General features: G+C 36.3%; 2 protein-coding genes across 3 annotated transcripts in view; one reads left to right on the forward strand and one right to left on the reverse strand.

Moving 5' to 3' along the window:
• DNTT (DNA nucleotidylexotransferase) overlaps window positions 1–18856 on the forward strand; it is a 201764-nt gene that overhangs the window by 41560 nt on the left and 141348 nt on the right. Inside the window, exon 2 of the mRNA XM_081268312.1 lies at window positions 9589–9748. The gene's annotated coding sequence lies outside the window, so the exon portion shown is untranslated. The remainder of the gene's footprint in view (window positions 1–9588; window positions 9749–18856) is intronic.
• BLNK (B cell linker) overlaps window positions 7995–18856 on the reverse strand; it is a 77954-nt gene continuing 67092 nt past the window's right edge. For both annotated transcript variants that reach the window (XM_081268314.1, XM_081268313.1), the window contains exons 14-17: window positions 17939–18015; window positions 16648–16731; window positions 14322–14477; window positions 7995–8397 (exon numbers count right to left, since the gene is read on the reverse strand). In XM_081268314.1, the coding sequence (XP_081124440.1) occupies window positions 8278–8397; window positions 14322–14477; window positions 16648–16731; window positions 17939–18015 (437 nt within the window). In that variant the 3' untranslated portion in view covers window positions 7995–8277. The remainder of the gene's footprint in view (window positions 8398–14321; window positions 14478–16647; window positions 16732–17938; window positions 18016–18856) is intronic.

Raw genomic sequence — 18856 nt, forward strand, 5'->3', positions numbered from 1 at the left:
TTACTATGGTTTTGCCATATCTTAAAAGTATTATATTAGAATATTATCATCTTTATGTGAGTAAATTTGGTATCCTGGTTATAATAGTCTTTGAAAGACACAAATTAACAAAACACACAGAAGAAACAAAGTCACAATATCCTACATCTATTAAAGAAATTAAATTCATAATTTAAAACCCTCACATAAAGAAAGCTTCAGCCCTGATGTCTTTGTTAGTGAATTCTGTGAAAATATTAGGAAGAGTCAAGTGAAGTAATGTACACCTGTAATCCCAGCTTCCCAGGGAAGCTGAGGCAGGAGGATTGCAAGTTCAAGGCCAGCAACTTAGTGAGACCCTAATTCAAAATAAAAAATAAAAGGACTGGAAATGTAGCTCAGTGGCAAAGCATCCATGGGTCCCATCCATAGTACTAGTAAAAAGCATTAGGAAAAAATAGTGTCAATATCAATAAAATAATACCATTGCTACATAAATCTTCTCAGAAGGGAACATTTTTCTTGTTATCGTATGGGTCCAGTGTTAACACTGATTCACAAATCTGGCAAAGACATTACAAAAAAAACTATAAGCCAGTGACTGTTATAAATATATATGCAAAAATCCCAGATACTATATTAGCAAATGAAATCTGACCATCTATAGAATGGATGATATATCATGGTTAAGTCAGGTTTACTCTAGAAAAGGAAAATGGAATATTCACAGTACAGATACACACCATGGGACTTGTATCTAGAAAATACAAAGCATACTTACCACTTGTTAAAAGGGGAAAAAATAATTCTGTTTTTGAAATAGGCAAAATATTTGAAGACACATTTCATGAAAAAAAGACATGAAAAGATGTATAATATCAGATATTAGGGGCAGGAAGCAACTGAAATCTCACACATTGTCAGTACAATGGTGCATCCATTTTGGAGACATTTTGGTAGTTTCTTATAAATTCAAATATGCACTTTCCATGTGACCTAGGATTATCATCCCCACATATTTACCAAAGAGGAATGAAAACACATATCCACATAAAGGCTTCTACACAAAGTGTTCATACAATTCATCCATTTAGCCCCAAACTGGAAACAACCAAATTCCTATCAATAAATGAATGGAAAAACAAATTGATGTATAGCTACATGAAGGAATATGATTTAGTAATGAAAAAGAAAAGATGTGATACATGTGAATATATGGATGATTCTCAAAACCATGCTGACCTTCAAATGGGGCATTTGAGTTTTCAGTTATGAAAACCTCATTTGTTGAGAATGTACTATGTCATAATAGACAGGCATTTGGATATGCTAGTCTCATTAAAAACCCTTTAAGGTAAATGAGTGTTTTTTCCTAAGTTTCCTCCATTTCCCTTTTTGATGTCATCTAGCATTTTAGAACTTTGGGCATGAGTTAATCCAGTAGTCTCTAGCCTCTTCATTTTCAATTTCGTACTGTCAGAAATTTTTTCACAAAGCAATACTTCTTTATGTCATCATGAAAACAAACAAAAATAAAATACAACTGGTATCCATGTTAACATTGAATACAATTCTTTGTAGGCCCAGTCCTTCCTCCAAACCTCAGAAGAATACCTTCTAAGATTTCTTACCAAACCAATAAAATATTTTTTTCTCATATTAGTAAGTCGACTTGTGAATGTAAGTCTTCTGACTTGTTTTGATAACCTACTCCAGGAGTTGACCTTGACATTTTTTTCTTAGCTTTGCATGATTAAAAACATAATCTGGTCCCCTCTCCAGACTTTTCTCCTTTGGTAAGAGGGACTTCCATTCTTCAGATTATTCAGGTTTGAAACAATGGAGTCTGTGGATCATCTCTCTCTTCTATCCCCCCCATATGCAGACAATTAACTTTTTTGTATTTATTCATTACATATTTCTTTTTCATCTATTTCTTTATATAGGACCCCAACCACTGTGATAGTTTAGGCCTCTGTCTCCTCACAGTAGGTTCTGTGATAATCTTCAACTTGGTGTTCTATATTTCTAGACTTCCAAGTGGGAGTCTAGAAATATAGAGTTTTGAGTTTTCACTTATGATAACCTCATTTGTTGAGAATTGACTGTGTCATAATAGATAGGCATTTGGATATGCTAGTCTCATTAAAAACCCTTTAAGGTAAATGAGAAACCAAACTCATTGAATAATTTGTTCAAGGTTATAACAGCTGTTGGGGGACAGAACTGGCAGGAATTCTATGTAGGCACCAAAGCCCATTTATATGTAAGAAACAGAAAACAGGTGAGATTTACAACACTCTACATTGGCAGAGGGAGAGGATGAACCATTGCAGTTGAGATGCAGTTTAGAGCATATTGGTAGGTACTATTATTCTCTCTTTCAATTTTCTATTCAAGTGTTTTTCTAATTAGAGGCTATTCTTTTAAGTACAGTATTTATTAGACAAAAGTTCTGCTTTAAATTTTTATAAAATGATAGATCTGATTAAAATATATTTGGGTACCTTCAAGGATACTTCCTTTCATATGCCTGCCATTAAGACATCCAGCAAGGGGCTGGGGATGTGGCTCAAGCGGTGGCAAGCTCGCCTGGCATGCGTGCGGCCCGGGTTCGATCCTCAGCACCACATACCAACAAAGATGTTGTGTCCGCCGAGAACTAAAAATAAATATTAAAAATTCTCTCTCTCTCTCCTCTCTCACTCTCTCTTTAAAAAAAAAAAAAAAAAAAAAAAAAACATCCAGCAAGCTCAGTAATTGTTGGCTGGATGAGTGAATTCTAGTACACGCTTTTGAATATTCACAATTTTTCTTTGGTTTTGTTTTGGTTTTTCTTTTGAATATCTATAATTCTTAATATGCTCATTGAGCAGAGCTATTAGGCAAATTGCCTTATCACCTCTATCTGACAAAGGGAGAAACCAAGTTAACACCATCTGTTGTATGGGTGAAGCTGGGATTAGATTTTATTCCAAAGCTTTGTTCTAAACCACACCAGTTTCTTGTTTCTCATCTAGTGGAAGCATTACTTTCAGGGTTATTCAGGTTTTCAATAGAATAATAGGCCCATTTTTTATGTCAAAGTTTAAGAAGAATGTAGAGTAAGGGTCCTTCCTATCTCTGTTGTTCACTTGAATAGACTTGCCTTGTATCTTTGATCCATGGTTACACCTCTGGCCCCTGGATTCATGAAAATTGATGAGAGATTTTGTGCATCTACATTAATATATTTTTCTCCTTGGGGCAAATGCCCATACTCTCAGCAGATCCAAAGAATTTTACAACTACTAGAAGATTAAAAACCACAGACATATAGAAAACATTTGAAGTTTTTCTTGAAAGATAATCAAGACTATTAAATGCCCCCAAATGTATATAGGTGGATTTATTTGAAGAGTTATCCACAGCTTACTTTTTATCTTTATAAAGGAGATATTGGTTAGGGGACTAGGAATTAATGTTTATTATATGCTAGCTTTTTAAACTCTGTATCATTAACAGAAAGATAATTTTTTTACAACTGCAAAAAACAAGGCTTAGAGTGGTAAGAGGTAAACCCAATGATCTGGTGATAAATGGTAGACCTAGGATACCCAGAGGTGTCTAACTCTAAAGCCAATATTGTCCCACCTCGTGGGTAGACACAACCACTAATTGCCCTGGGTATTTGTGTGCAACTAGCCTTGTGGACCAGGTCCCTTAGTTATTTCATGCAACTCTATCTACAATAAAGGCTGTGTTATGTGTCATTTTAAGGACATTTTGAAGAACAGGAATTCAGTCACACTTTAAGATCATGTCCCAAGTGCTGGTGGCTTTTTTTCTTTTTCTCATTGCTGCATTCTGATCTCTGGGACTCCTCGCCAGGCAAAGCTGACCCAGCTGCAGTGGCTAACTTAGTGCAGGCTTCTGATGGCCACAGGCCAAGCCTTCCTATCTCTGTCCACTTGAGTAAACTTGTAGCCTTCCTATTACCACAGCTGCAGTCTGGTTTGCAACATTCTTGAAACAGAAACAGGAACTGGGATGGTGTGTTTCCTTTTTTAGCTTCTACATCATGTACTTCTCCTTGACTAGCATCTCCTATCCCATCACCTACCTTGCTTGAGAATTTCTCTGTGAACAAACACTTGTTTGTGAAGCCTTGAAAATCACAACCAGGCTTTTGAGATCTCTTGAAGGCTTTTCTTGCCTCCTCCAGAACACACTTGCAGAGGAAGGTTTTAGAGAAGCAGGTAGTGTTGCCCTCCAGTGGACTCTTCTATGCAATTGAGGGTGGGGAGGAGACTGGCATGTTGGATTGGGTATTTCTCCCGACACTGGGAGAGAGAATTCTTCTGCAGAGAAGGCCTCCTAGGTCTCTCAGCCCCTGCTCCAAGAAATCCAGCTCAGCAGTGCTGAATATCAATCAATTTGAAGTTAGTGTAATCTTACAGCTATGATCCTCCACTTTACTGGGATAGACCACTTGGGGGAGGAAAGTGGGGACCAGGCAGAAGAGGCAGTGATGGAGCCAGGGTCATGGTGGCAGCAGAAGAAATGAATGAGGATTTACTTACACTGAAGAAAGCGGATAAGAACTGACACTTCATACTGTAAGTGGGTTCCTTGCTTTACAAAAGTTTACCCATTTTCTTTAAGTTGTGAATGTCCTTTTTAATACATTCTAAATGACTCCACTGTTGACTTAAAAGGGGAAAGAAAACTTCCCATACACAAAATTTCCAAAAACCACACCTATCTGATTTCACTGTAGAAAGTATATATGAATTGTATTAGTTTTCTAGGGCTGCCAAAACAAAGTGCCACAACCCAGGTGGTTTAACAACCCCAGGAATTTGTTATCTTCCAGTTCTCGATGCTTGAAGTCTCCAATCACGGTGTCAGCAGGGTCAGGCTCCCTTTGAAACCTATAGGGGGTACTGTCCTTGCTTCTTCTGCAGGTTTGCCAGCAATTTCTGGCATTCCTAGGCTTCAGGTGTGTCACTCCATCCCCTCATCTGCATGTGGTCTTCTCCTGGGTGTCTCTATGCATATACACAGACAGATCAATGCATATCTTTCTCTGTATCCAAATCTCTTTTTTAGAAAGACACCAGTCCCTAGATTAGCCCCTATCTTCTTGACATCACCTTAACATGACTATATCTATAAAATCCCTGGACACAACTCAACCCATAACGTAGTTATCATGAAATACAACACTTAAAAATGCCATTATCTTTGTGAGTCTGAGTTACTCTGAAGTCATTACCTTCTACCTTTCAAAAACACTTTCAGATACCGTTTTCTTTTTTTTTTCTTTTCTTTATTGGTTGTTCACAACATTACAAAGCTCTTGACATATCATATTTCATACATTAGATTGAAGTAGGTTATGAACCCCCAATTTTACCCCAAATGCAGATTGCAGAATCACGTCGGTTACACATCCACAATTTTACATAATGCCCTATTAGTAATTGTTGTATTCTGCTACCTTTCCTATCCCCTACTATCCCCCCTCCCCTCCCCTCCTATCTTCTCTCTCTACCCCATCTACTCTAATTCATTTCTCTCCTTGTTTATTTTCCCATTCCCCTCACAACCTCTTATATGTAATTTTGTATAGCAATGAGGGTCTCCCTTCATTTCCATGCAATTTCCCTTTTCTCTCCCTTTCCCTCCCATCTCATGTCTCTGTTTAAAGTTAATCTTTTCTTCCTGCTCTTCCTCCCTACTCTGTTCATAGTTGCTCTCATTATATCAAAGAAGACATTTGGTATTTGTTTTTTAGGGATTGGCTAGCTTCACTAAGCATAATCTGCTCTAGTGCCATCCATTTCCCTGCAAATTCTATGATTTTGTCATTTTTTATTGCTGCATAGTACTCCATTGTGTATAGATGCCACATTTTTTTTATCCATTCATCTATTGAAGGGCATCTGGGTTGGTTCCACAGTCTAGCTATTGTGAATTGTGCTGCTAGGAACATCGATGTGGCAGTATCCCTGTAGCATGCTCTTTTAAGGTCTTCAGGGAATAGTCCGAGAAGGGCAATAGCAGGGTCAAATGGTGGTTCCATTCCCAGCTTTCCCAGGAATCTCCAAACTGCTTTCCAAATTGGCCACACCAATTTGCAGTCCCACCAGCAATGTACAAGTGTACCCTTTTCTCCACATCCTCGCCAGCACTTGTTGTTTGACTTCATAGTGGCTGCCAATCTTACTGGAGTGAGATGGTATCTTAGGGTGGTTTTGATTTGCATCTCTCTGACTGCTAGAGATGGTGAGCATTTTTTCATGTACTTGTTGATTGATTGTATATCCTCCTCTGAGAAGTGTCTGTTCAGGTCCTTGGCCCATTTGTTGATTGGGTTATTTGTTATCTTATTGTCCAATTTTTTGAGTTCTTTGTATACTCTGGATATTAGGGCTGTATCTGAAGTGTGAGGAGTAAAAATTTGTTCCCAGGATGTAGGCTCCCTATTTACCTCTCTTATTGTTTCTCTTGCTGAGAAAAAACTTTTAAGTTTAATTAAGTCCCATTTGTTGATTCTTGTTATTAACTCTTGTGCTATGGGTGTCCTATTAAGGAATTTGGAGCCCGACCCCACAATCTGTAGATCGGAGCCAACTTTTTCTTCTATCAGACACAGAGTCTCTGATTTGATATCAAGCCCCTTGATCCATTTTGAGTTAACTTTTGTGCATGGCGAGAGAAAGGGATTCAGTTTCATTTTGTTGCATATGGATTTCCAGTTTTCCCAACAGCATTTGTTGAAGATGCTATCCTTCCTCCATTGCATGCTTTTAGCCCCTTTATCAAATATAAGATAGTTGTAACTTTGTGGATTAGTCTCTGTGTCCTCTATTCTGTACCATTGGTCCACCCGCCTGTTTTGGTACCAGTACCATGCTGTTTTTGTCACTATTGCTCTGTAATATAGTTTGAAATCTGGTATCGCTATACCGCCTGATTCACACTTCCTGCTTAGAATTGCTTTTGCTATTCTGGGTCTTTTATTTTTTTATATGAATTTCATGATTGCTTTATCTATTTCTACAAGAAATGCGGTTGGGATTTTGATTGGCATTGTGTTAAACCTATAGAGAACTTTTGGTAATATCGCCATTTTGATAATGTTAGTTCTGCCTATCCATGAACAGGGTATATTTTTCCATCTTCTAAGATCTTCTACTTCTCTCTTTAGGGTTCTGTAGTTTTCATTGTATAAATCTTTCACCTCTTTTGTTAGGTTGATTCCCAAGTATTTTTTTTTTTTGAGGATATTGTGAATGGAGTGTTTTTCCTCATTTCCGTTTCAGAAGTTTTGTCGCTGATATACAGAAATGCCTTTGATTTATGCGTGTTGATTTTATATCCTGCCACTTTGCTGAATTCACTTATTAGTTCTAGTAGTTTCTTTGTAGACCCTTTTGGGTCTTCTAGGTATAGAATCATGTCATCTGCAAATAGTGATAATTTAAGTTCTTCTTTTCCTATTTTTATGCCTTTAATTTCTTTCATCTGTCTAATTGCTCTGGCCAGTGTTTCGAGAACTATATTGAATAGAAGTGGTGATAGAGGGCATCCCTGTCTTGTTCCACATAATTATCTTTAATAAGCAAACCTAACACCAGAATCCTGGAGAACTTTCAGAAAGTTCATTTCCTTATACATCTACCATGGTTGGGGGCACATAAAAAGAATCCTTGTCTGCACTTAGAAACTCCATACATTACCTATAGTATTTTGTTTTTCTACACATTAAAATTTTAACAAAGACAAAGGTGGCAGACACTGACAATAGACACTTTGGCTACATTTGTGCACTGGCGACCATTGTGGGGCTTAAATTTTCAACATCTTTGTTTTATCCAAGAGTAAAGTTTTCTCATTTTGAAATACAGTGTTCTTGAATGTGGATGTAGCTCAGCACGTGCAAGGTCCTGAGTCTGGTCCCTAGCAACGCACCCCCCACACATACATACACAGAAGAAGTACAGTGTTTGTTTCTTGTAAGACTGAAAATACTTTATTCCTATCTCTTTTAAATACATTTAGTTGGAGAATATTAGTAGCATGGTAACTCATCCTCTCCAGGTGTTATTTCCTCAGGTCAGGCAACAGGCGGTCACAAGTATGTGTGAGCATCTTATAAAGGAGTGGATGACGACCTCAACAGCTGCCTTTATCTTCTATTTTATTACTCATGATTCATAATCCAAAATATGAAGTTTTGGTGCTTTTTCTCAAAAGGAGAAACTTGAGGGAAATGTCCAAAGCAAAGATATTGACCTTCTTCTCCTTTCTTCATGAAACTTTAACTGCATATTTCAGTCTTGTGGAATCTTTTGTGTTGTTCTGACTGTCAATAAGAACCAGGGGACTGTGCTGATGATTCTTGATGATTTCAGCAACACTTCCAAAGTACTAGAGGAAGAAAATATAAATGAGTTAGAATGGGCACTTATGTGAACTTCACCTTCCACTCCTCTCATCTTCTCTCCTTTTCTTAACCGAGTAAGAAGTTATTAAGTCCCGGTCAACATTCTGCCCCCAGAAATGCAGTTTAACAGGGCAGAACCCTTCAGGGTGGCACACTCTGGAATTTCCTGTATTTAGTAAGATGAAAACACACTGACATCCTCAATTAGTGTAACTTCTTGGGGTAATTACTTCACTGAGTTATGATACAATATTTTAACATCTTGCTTTTTAATTAATGTCAGACATGAAATTATCATACAATATATTTTTATATTCTTGATAAAACAAATTGTTATGTCACACAAGTCTTAGATATAGGATGCTGCAGTTTGGATCTGAATGACTCCCAAAGGTCCATGTGTTAATGGTTTGGTTTTCAGGGTGGTGATTTGGAAGATAACGGAAATTGTAAAGGGGAAGCCTAGTAGGTGAGACGTCTTTAGTTTACTAGTGTACTGCCCTCAAGGGAGGGTATAGGGACTCTGGTCACTTTCTCTCCCTTTTTTGTTTAATCAAGCATTCCTACCATGTTCTGTTGCCTTGCTGCAGGTCCAAGCAACAGAGCCAGATTGAAACTTCCAAAACTGTGAGAAAAGTAAATTTTTCTCTTTGTAAGTTGATTATCTCAGGATTTTGTTACAGTGACAGAAGCTGACTAAAATGCAAAGACCAAAGTAATAAACTAACCTTAGAGTTTAGTATTGGAGAAAGTTATTTCTAGATAAATTTATGGGTTTTTTTCTCTTCAACATGTAAAGAAATCTTTATAAACCCTCATATTTCCATACATGCTTGGCTACTGGAGTTAACTTAGTGCTTAATTTACAATGAAATTTCATGATAAGACTCTTACTATACAGATTGTTTTTCTGTATGTTAATCGCTCTTGTGTGTAGGTTTTAAATTAAGGATGTCACAAATTTTGTTGTGAAAAGTTATCAAAGTTTTCAATGTAAGATGAAATAAAATGTAACCCAGACAATGAAATGAAATGCCTTGAGGATACAAGAGTGCTATAAAATAATTTTTAATATTTATTTTTTCACTGTAGTTGAACACAGCATCTTTATTTTGTTTGTTTATTTTTTTAGAAAGAGAGAGAGAATTTTTTTTAATATTTATTATTTCTTTTAGTTCTCGGTGGACACAACATCTTTGTTGGTATGTGGTGCTGAGGATCGAACCCGGGCCGCACGCATGCCAGGCGAGTGCGCTACAGCTTGAGCCACATCCCCAGCCCTTGTTTGTTTATTTTTATGTGGTGCTGAGGATTCCAGGGCCTCACATGTGCTAGGTGAGTACTTTACCACTGAGCCACAACTCCAGCCCCAAAATAATTTTTAAAGAGGTAATTATTCAACAGCAGTGCTGATAATTTAGTAATTAATATCAGTTTATTTCATCATCTCCTAATTTTTTATATAAAGAAAAATATCTAGAATAAAAAAATTTAGAGCCTTCATTAATTGTTTGAATGACTTCCAAAATCTATATATTGAATAAAGCATTCAGAATATTGGTCAACCTTTTCAAATGAGATACCAGTTGTCTTTTAAATAACTGGCCATTTGAATATTAGGTAAGAGAGGAGAGGGAAATTCAAATACTTTTATTTGAAAATAAAGTTGTTTCTTTCTTTTCAATTATCTGTCCCTCTTTCGATCACCAATAATAAATCCCCTAATACAAGCATTCTGTTTGCTTGGCCTAGAATCCTTTTAAGATTAATGCAGTTGGAAATTAAATTTCTAGACTAAAGGGCTAGGAAATAAAATATCATAGCCTCTCTGAAGTGGCTATGATAAGTGAAAAGGTGTGTTCTCAACCCAGGAAACACAGAAGAGAACTGCTCCATGAACACTAGCAAGCACCTCATTCTCTCCACCCAGTCCCGGAATATGTTTGAGTATTGTTCTGTTGCAGTGTTGGGGACTGAAATGTTTGCAGTAGGGATTTGCCTTTAGTTGAAATATTTAAAGTAGGGAATGGAATTTAAGCATATCTGTAATTTAATGGAAAGCTGAATTTGGCATAATGTAGTTGCAGTTTTCCCTCATTTCTGTTTTTTTTTTTCTGTTCACATTGAGTTTATTTGAGATATTTACATAAACACAGACAAAAAAAAGTTTGATAACTCAAAAAATCTCATGGCCAAAAAACTAAAGCAGACAGTTGTCAAAACTGTAAAATTACTCAATACTGTATCAACCAACGCCAAAACAACTGCATGGAAAGTTAAACAATTAATAAGTTAGTTATTTATGGACCCCTATGCACAAACACATATACACACGCTTCTGAAAAATATATCCATACACACGGTCAGTATTATGTAACCTAAATTTTCATTCTCCATTCAGATAATCAATATATAGAGACAGGATTTTCTTATTATAGATAATTTAAGTAAGGGTTTTAATTGACTGTCAGTACATTCAGATGCCATCATAATAATACATACTAATATTTTGACCCAGGGGATGGATATGTTAGGAATGGGGTGAAGTACTGGTCTATTAATTCTGGGATAAGTCAAGAACCTCCTATCTGGACAAGAGAGCTCACAGCCCCTTCAGAGGCTCAAAATTTATGAGAGAATTTCAGGACCTTTAAGCAGGATAGCTCCCTCACCCAACTTCAAGCCTCACAGAGAAGAGCTGGACCCCAGAGGAGGCTTTAAAATGAAATCCTCCCTCCAAAGTCATGGTTTCCTACCAGGATCACCACTATCTCCTGCCATTGATTGTGATTAAGAAGAATTTTTAAAAATTTGTAAGAATAAAATTTTCATCGAGAATGAACAGTTTCATGAATGAAGAAAAGCAGCTAGTTTTGTTAAGCGTTTAACTTATGTTAAATGACAATGCATTTTTTCCCCCTACAACTTAAAATCTGCCACTTAAAAGCCAACTGTGGTCTTAGTGGTCTCTGAATTAAGAGTTTTGCATTTTATGATTGAGATTTTATTTTAAAACCCAAGCTATAAAAACTCTAGAAGAAACAGGGAACAGCTTTGTGACACTGGATTTGATAATGACACTAAAAAACCCAGGCAGCAAAACCAAAAATAGACAAGACTACATCAGACTTTAAAACGTTTGTTTATCAAAGAGCACAATCAACAAAGTGAAAAGGCAACCTAAGAAATGGGGAAAATATTTGCAAATCATTTATCTGTTAAGGGGTTAATATCATCTAGAATATATAAAGAATCCCTAAACACAACGACAAAAAGAATGAAATAAGCAGTTCAAAACGTGGATTAATGTTTTGAAGAGACATTTATCCAAATATAATATACAGTGGCCAAGAAACATATGAAAAAGATGCATTTAGTAATTAGCAGAGAAATACAAATCAAACGGGCACAATGAAATATCACCTCACTTTCTTAAGGATGGTACACACATACACATACACAGACACACACACACACACACACACACAAACATATACACACTAACAAGGGATGTGAAAAAGTCAAACTTTTGAACAGTGTTGGTGGGATTTAAAAATGGTTTAACTACAATGGAGAAGTGTGGTGATACTTCAAAAAATGAAAAATAGGAGTATGTTATGATCCAGCAATCCCACTTCTGGATGTATATTCACAAGAATTAAAAGCAGAGTCTTGGAGAGTTATTTGCACACTCATGATTATAGTAGCACCATTCCCAACAGCCCCAAAGTGAAAGCAACCCAAATGTCCATCAGTGGAATGAATGGATAAATAAAATGTGGTGTATATACACAATGAAATACTATGTAGTCTTAAAATATTTCTTAAAAAGGAAGGAAATCCTGTCACATGCTACAACATAGAGCACATTATGCTCAGGAAAATAAGCCAGTCATGAGAAGGCAAATACTATATGATTTCACTTATATGAGATACCCAAAGTAGTCAACTACATAAAAATAGAAAGTATAAGGGTGACTACCAGAGGCTGGAGGGAGAGGGGAAAAGGGAAGTTGTTTAGTGAGTATAGAATTTCAGTTCTACATGATAAAAAATATATGGAGATCTGTTTCACAACAATGTAAATGTAATCAAAACCTACTACATTATACTTAAAAATGGCAAATATGGTAAAAGTATATGCTTATGATAAGTATTTTACCACAGTTTTTCTAAAAAGCTAAAGAGAGAATACAAAAAAAACTTTTATCTATTTTCCTGCTTATAACTACTCAACCAACAATTCATTTATTTAATAAATATTTATCAGGTACTCACTGAAGCCAGCCATTGTATTCTGGTTCTGGAAATAAGTGTACAAGATATGTACATATGGTCTTATCCAGTGGAGAAGACAATTGTGATATTTTCTTACAAGCTCTGTGTTTGGAATGGGTGTGGCTCTTTCTGAAGAAATTTGGACAACAAATATTTCTTAAACTTTGTTTATGTTGTTTTCTCTGCTTAAATTGTTCTCTCTCCACTTTTTAAATTTTTCTCCCTTCAACTATTATTCTTTTTTTTAAAGTAATTTTTAATTGATTTTATTTTTTAAATACATGACAGCATTACAATTCTTGTTACACATATAGAGCACAATTTTTCATATCTTTGTATATAAAGTATGTTCATGCCAATTCATGTCTTTATACATGTACTTTGGTTTTTTTGCATTACAATTCTTATTACACATATATACCACAATTTTTTCATATCTCTGTTTGTATATAAAGTAGGTTGACACCCAATTCGTGTCTTCATACATGTACTTTGAATAATGATGTCCATCACACTCCACCACCCTTGCTAATCCTCTGCCTCCTCCCTTTCCCTCCCTCCCCTCTTCCCTATCTAGAATTTATCTAATCCTTCCATGTTCCCCCTCCCTACCCCACTATGAGTCAACCTCCTTATATCAGAAAAAACATTCAACATTTGTTTTGGGGGGGGATTGGCTAACTTCACTTAGCATTATCTTCTCCAAGGCCATCCATTTACCTGCAAATGCCATGATTTTATTCTCTTTTATTGCTGAGAAAAAATTCCATTGTGTATATATACCACATTTTTTTTTATCCATTCATCCACTGAAGGGCATCTAGGTTGGCTCCACAGTTTAGCTATTGTGAATTGTGCTGCTATAAACATTGATGTGGCTCCTTGGAAATCTGGGAATGGAACCACCATTTGACCCAGCTATCCCTCTCCTCGGACTATACCCAAAGAAAGGACTTAAAAACAGCATACTACAGGGACACATCCAACTATTATTCTATTAATTAAATTCAACCCATCATTTAAGACTAGAATGAGTTTCACTCCCTTTCTGGACCATCTGTAGATTATTCTGACTCATATTTCAGGGCTTATTACAGGAACAGGCCAGCTAAACTGAGATATGCTAAGTTTGGGCTATGGTCCAGGTTAACAGATGTGTTGAAGTTCATGTATGGTTGATATTTAAGACCCATGTGATTTTCTTCCCCATGCTGCAGGCCCATAAGCTAATTCTGGTCCAAGAGCTGTTTCAAATCAAGCTCCCACATCTTTTCTGGCTCCTTCCCTGCTCACCTACCTTGGCACTGGAATTGAGATTCCAAGTCTCAACTTTGCAGTTCTAGACCATGACCTTGATTTTTACAACCTTAATTCTCCATGACATCTCAACCTTCATTTATACATCCTCTTGGATGAATATCTTAGATCAGAGTAATCTTCTCTTTTCTGTTTTCTCATAGGAAATACTTCCAAAATAAAGTATTTTATCTTGTTTTCTCTTTATGACATGTAAGCAAGCATAGCACTAAGCACTCATAGCCTTGTTCTTCATCTCTAGCACTTAATACAGTGTGATGTCACTGTGCTCCACGTACGGTTACAGAATGGGAATAAGAGGGAAATTACTGACCTCTTCACCATTTTTCTTTCTGCCCAAAGCATATTGTTTCGTTGCTTCAATAAATCGCACAGGAATATTATATACTCGCTTATTAAAGAATACAACTAGTGTATATGGCTGTTTGGAATCATGGCCAGAACTTTTTCGAATAAGAAATGATCCATCCTGTTTAATAAAAGAAAAGCATAATTATAGTTAGTATTATTTATGTTTGTACAGGCTACAATCAATTTACAAAGAATACCTATATTATATTCAAAACATGATTAAATAGCTTTATTTTTTATTATTAATTATTTTATTTTATTTTATTCCAAGGAAATAGTTCAGCTAAATACAGAAATCTATATCCTGATCAAGGTCAATACTAGCTTTTTTTTTTCAAACAAAAACTTTCTTTTTAAAATTACATATATTTCACTTCCCAACAATCCTATGATATTTCTTTTTTTAAATTATTTTTTAAATTTTGGTTTATTATATATGACAACAGAATGCACTACAATTCATATTACACATATATCAATACTAGCTTTTTGATGTGTTAACTAACATATCATGTTTATAGGCTTTAGAAATGTGTGGAGGAATACATTAAGATAAAACCTAGAGAATATTCCCAAACTAGGAACCACGTCTACAAATTGCCTATGAACAGAGTATCAAGTGTCATCCAAAAGTAATATAAGAAGAAAACAGAGACTGGGTATTAAACCTTCTAGTTGATGGAAATTCTCTCCTTTAACATAACTTATGTTAAGCAGAAAAAACCTATAACACAGTACTCCAATTTTCATTAAATATTTCATAAATATATAAAATCATAAATTCAAAAATTTAAAGCAAAAAATAAACAAAAAGCAGGAAGAAGAAATGCAACAAGAGTTGATCAAACTCAGGGAAGAATTTGAGGAAAAGGAAAAAATGTATCTCAGAAACAAAGAAAAATTTACCAAGCTGCCCAGGGGCTAAAAAGACCCAAATGAAGATTTAGTTCACAACACTGAAGGTGTGCAAACCACCAAGACATTTAAATATGCAAGGTGTGGTGGCCACACGCCTGTAACCCAAACTGCTTAGGAGGCTGAGCAGCAAGATCCCAACACTGAGGTCAGCCTGGGCATCTAAGCTAGACACTGTTTCAAGGAAAAAAAAAATGGCTGAGGATGTAGCTCAGTGATAGAGTGCTTGCTCAGCATGTTCAAGGTCCTGGGTTCAATCTCCAGTACTGCAAAAGGAAAAGAAGACAAAGAAAGAAAAGAAAAAGAAAAAACAATGAGAGTCTAAAATACATGTAATTTGAGGCTTTAAGAAAAAAAAAAAAGCAAAGCAACAGAACTGCCCTAGTTGAGAAAATGTATTGAATATAAAAGAAAACTCACAATTATATATTGAAAGGACTTCTGTCTACTTGAGAAAATTGACCTGGAACAATCAACTCAGAGACATGTTTTGAATAACATTATTAGACTAAAAAAAAAAAGTTGCAGAATCTTCAAAATAACCTATCAAAGTTTACACAAGGCAAGAAAATGACCTTAGCATCAGGCTTCTCAAGAGGCTCATATCAAACAACATAATCCAACAGACCAATACTTTAAAAGACTCAGGCTAAGGATTTTATATCCAGCCAAGATTTCCTCCAAGTATCAGGCTATGAACAAAATAGCTTTTAATGTGTCAGAACCCGAATAATATAAACACAGTTCTTCCTGAGAATCCAATGCCAATAAGCTTCATCAAACCAGAGGCAATTGGGTTGCCACAGAAGGACTGATGGGAAGTATTTATATGTTTGATTGCAGAGGGAGGACTAAACAAGGACAGGGAAGAACGGTATGTAAATGCTGCCTATTCTGACAGAGTAGGAAGTGACATTTTACCCTTGGGTTGTCCAAGCTGTCCACAGTCGGTGTTCCTAAGTGACTGGGGTTAGGCCCTCAAAAATTTATTTCCAGGTTTTCTGACTCATTTGGACATTTGGGCCCAAATTTTTAAACCCACCAATCAATCCCAAACAGCCTGTCACTGCTCATTCCTGAATGGAGCGCAGTCATAGCAAGCCTTCCAGATTCCTCCCTGGAATCCTCCTCTTTGCCATTGTTTGGAGAGCAGTAGAGACTGTGGAACCTTGACATGAAAGGACTGGTAGGAAGGAGGCAGAGGAGCCAGGAGGGATGCTGGAGAGAGGAGATGGAGTTCCTCTTGATTAAGGAACAAGATCTCTGAATCCATATTTTTGCAATTACATAATCAGCATTGATCAGGATTGACAGCTTTGCCTTTCTTAGCTTTCTTAGGTCCAGGGCACAACAGAGTTTAAAGATGAGCAAACCTTGTTAGATCTGTATAGCGCTTCTTCAGCCGACTTGCGATCGCAGGCACCAGCATACCATGGCTTACCGTGAATGTCAGCTTCCTGTGAAAGGCAGGAATTGTTAGGTGAACACAAGCTGGTCCCTAGAAGACTCTGCAACTTCTGTGCACTGGAAACACAGATCCATTTTTGCACAACCATGACAGGAACCAAAATTGTATATTTGCAACAGTAACATGAAAATGAGTTAGAGCTTCCTTTGGCCAACCACAAGAATTATGTCCCTGACACTTTCCAGTTTGGCCTTAAATTCAGTACTTGCACATAACTAAATGCCATCAGGTTCCTGAACCATTTATTTCCTTCTCCTAGATAAGCTAATCTCTCCACTGTGCTTTCATCCTTGTTGATTTGTGGAGTGTTTAATAATTTCTGAAGTGTTTCTATGAAAATTATCTTATTTGATTTTTGGGGGGAGGGTATCAGGGATTGAACTAAGGGACACTCAATAACTGAGCCTCATCCCCAGCCCTTTATTGTATTTTATTTAGAGACAGGGTCTCATGAGTTGCTTAGCATCTTGCTGTTGCTGAGGCTGGCTTTGAACTCTCAATCCTCCTGTCTCAGCTTTCCATGCCGCTGGGATTACAGGCGTGCACCACAGTGCCTGGCCTTATTTAATTCTTGAAGGCAAGAAGGATTCATGCTATTGTCCCTATCTTACATTTTTACCTAAACTCAGAGACTTGTTCAAGTGCTCAGAGTCCTTTTTCTGACTGTTTTTAAACTACACTGTTTTATATGTGTTTTAATATTATAAATCTTCACTGGTCTATTCTAAGGAAATTACAAAGTTTAAATAAATCCATGTGAGAGGAAGAACAACGAACATAACACATTTCCTTGCTATTTTGAAGAAACCTGAATTGTTATTCAGGGCATCTGGAACACAAATTGGAATTAAATGGGGCAGGTCTTAGTCATTGAAAATAAAAAAAGGCTATTTCATGCCCCTTGGTAAATGACAACTCACAAAACCAACTTAAAAGACAGGTTCTGTTCCCAAGCCTTCTCCTGACTTTCTCATCTCCAAAGACGTACCTTTTCCTGCGTCTTCCTGTAATAATTTAACATATCACAAGTTCATGATATACACATGTGTGAAATCACTACCAGTGAGTCTCTACAAGGTGCACAGCCAGAGGAATGAGAAGTCATGCCCCATTTGTGTACAATGTTCAAAATGCATTCTACTGTCATGTATGACTAATTAGAACAAATTAAAAAATTAAAAAAGTTCTTGATATACCTGTTCTGAAAAAGTGGAATTAGATGAAAAGCTGAGAGATGGTCCATCCACCATTGGGCTTCCCCCTTCTGAAAATCCTGAGAAGGATTTGAAAAATCAATTAATCTTCACTGTTTCTTGAGCAGTTACTATGCCTACACCTCATTGCTATGCTGGATGCTGCTGGAAATACACATGCCCCAAATCCTTAGGACAGTGGTTCTCAAAGTGTGGTCCAAGAAACCTGTGAATGAGCCCCCCAGATCCTGCCACCATGCTGTTTTTCTTTTATAGCACTTTAGTGTGTACCGGATATGGCATTGTTTGTTAGGTGTTTATTTATATAGTCTGTTTTCTTCAACAGAATATTAGCTTCATGAGGACAGGGTCTTTCTTTGATCCATCTAGTATATCCTGTGTCTAGAACAGTGTGTGGCATATGGCACATCTGGTTAGTAATGATTGAAAACATGACTTGGGTTGAAAAACAAGAAAAGAAATAATAAAGTTTTTTAAATAAAGAAAAATAGATTCCTCTAGAAAATCATTTTCACAGTTTGTGTTTCCAGAATTAAAATAAAAACTATTTAGTAAAAGTTTCATTTATTTAAGGTGAATCATACATGTTATTATAACCCCCCCAAAAGTGTTTTTTTTAAATATGCACATAAATTTTTTGTAAATGATAATTATTCTGTTTATTTGAATGGGCTTAATATTAACTATTTTTTACTATATTACAAATTATCCATATAAGGTAGAGTTCCTTCCCCTACATTGGATAGAAATAAAATTAAGGTTTGGGGCAGTTACATTCTGTGAGCCTGACTGATCTGATTCAGAAATTTTTAGGGTGAAGTTTGCCTTGGGAAAATTATCCAGATACTTGGATAATTTTTTCAGGGTCCTTTTATAGATATATTTGATGATCAAGATGTA

This window comes from Spermophilus citellus, assembly GCF_964194105.1.
Source record: "Spermophilus citellus genome assembly, chromosome: 15".
NCBI classification, from domain to species: Eukaryota; Metazoa; Chordata; class Mammalia; order Rodentia; family Sciuridae; genus Spermophilus; species Spermophilus citellus.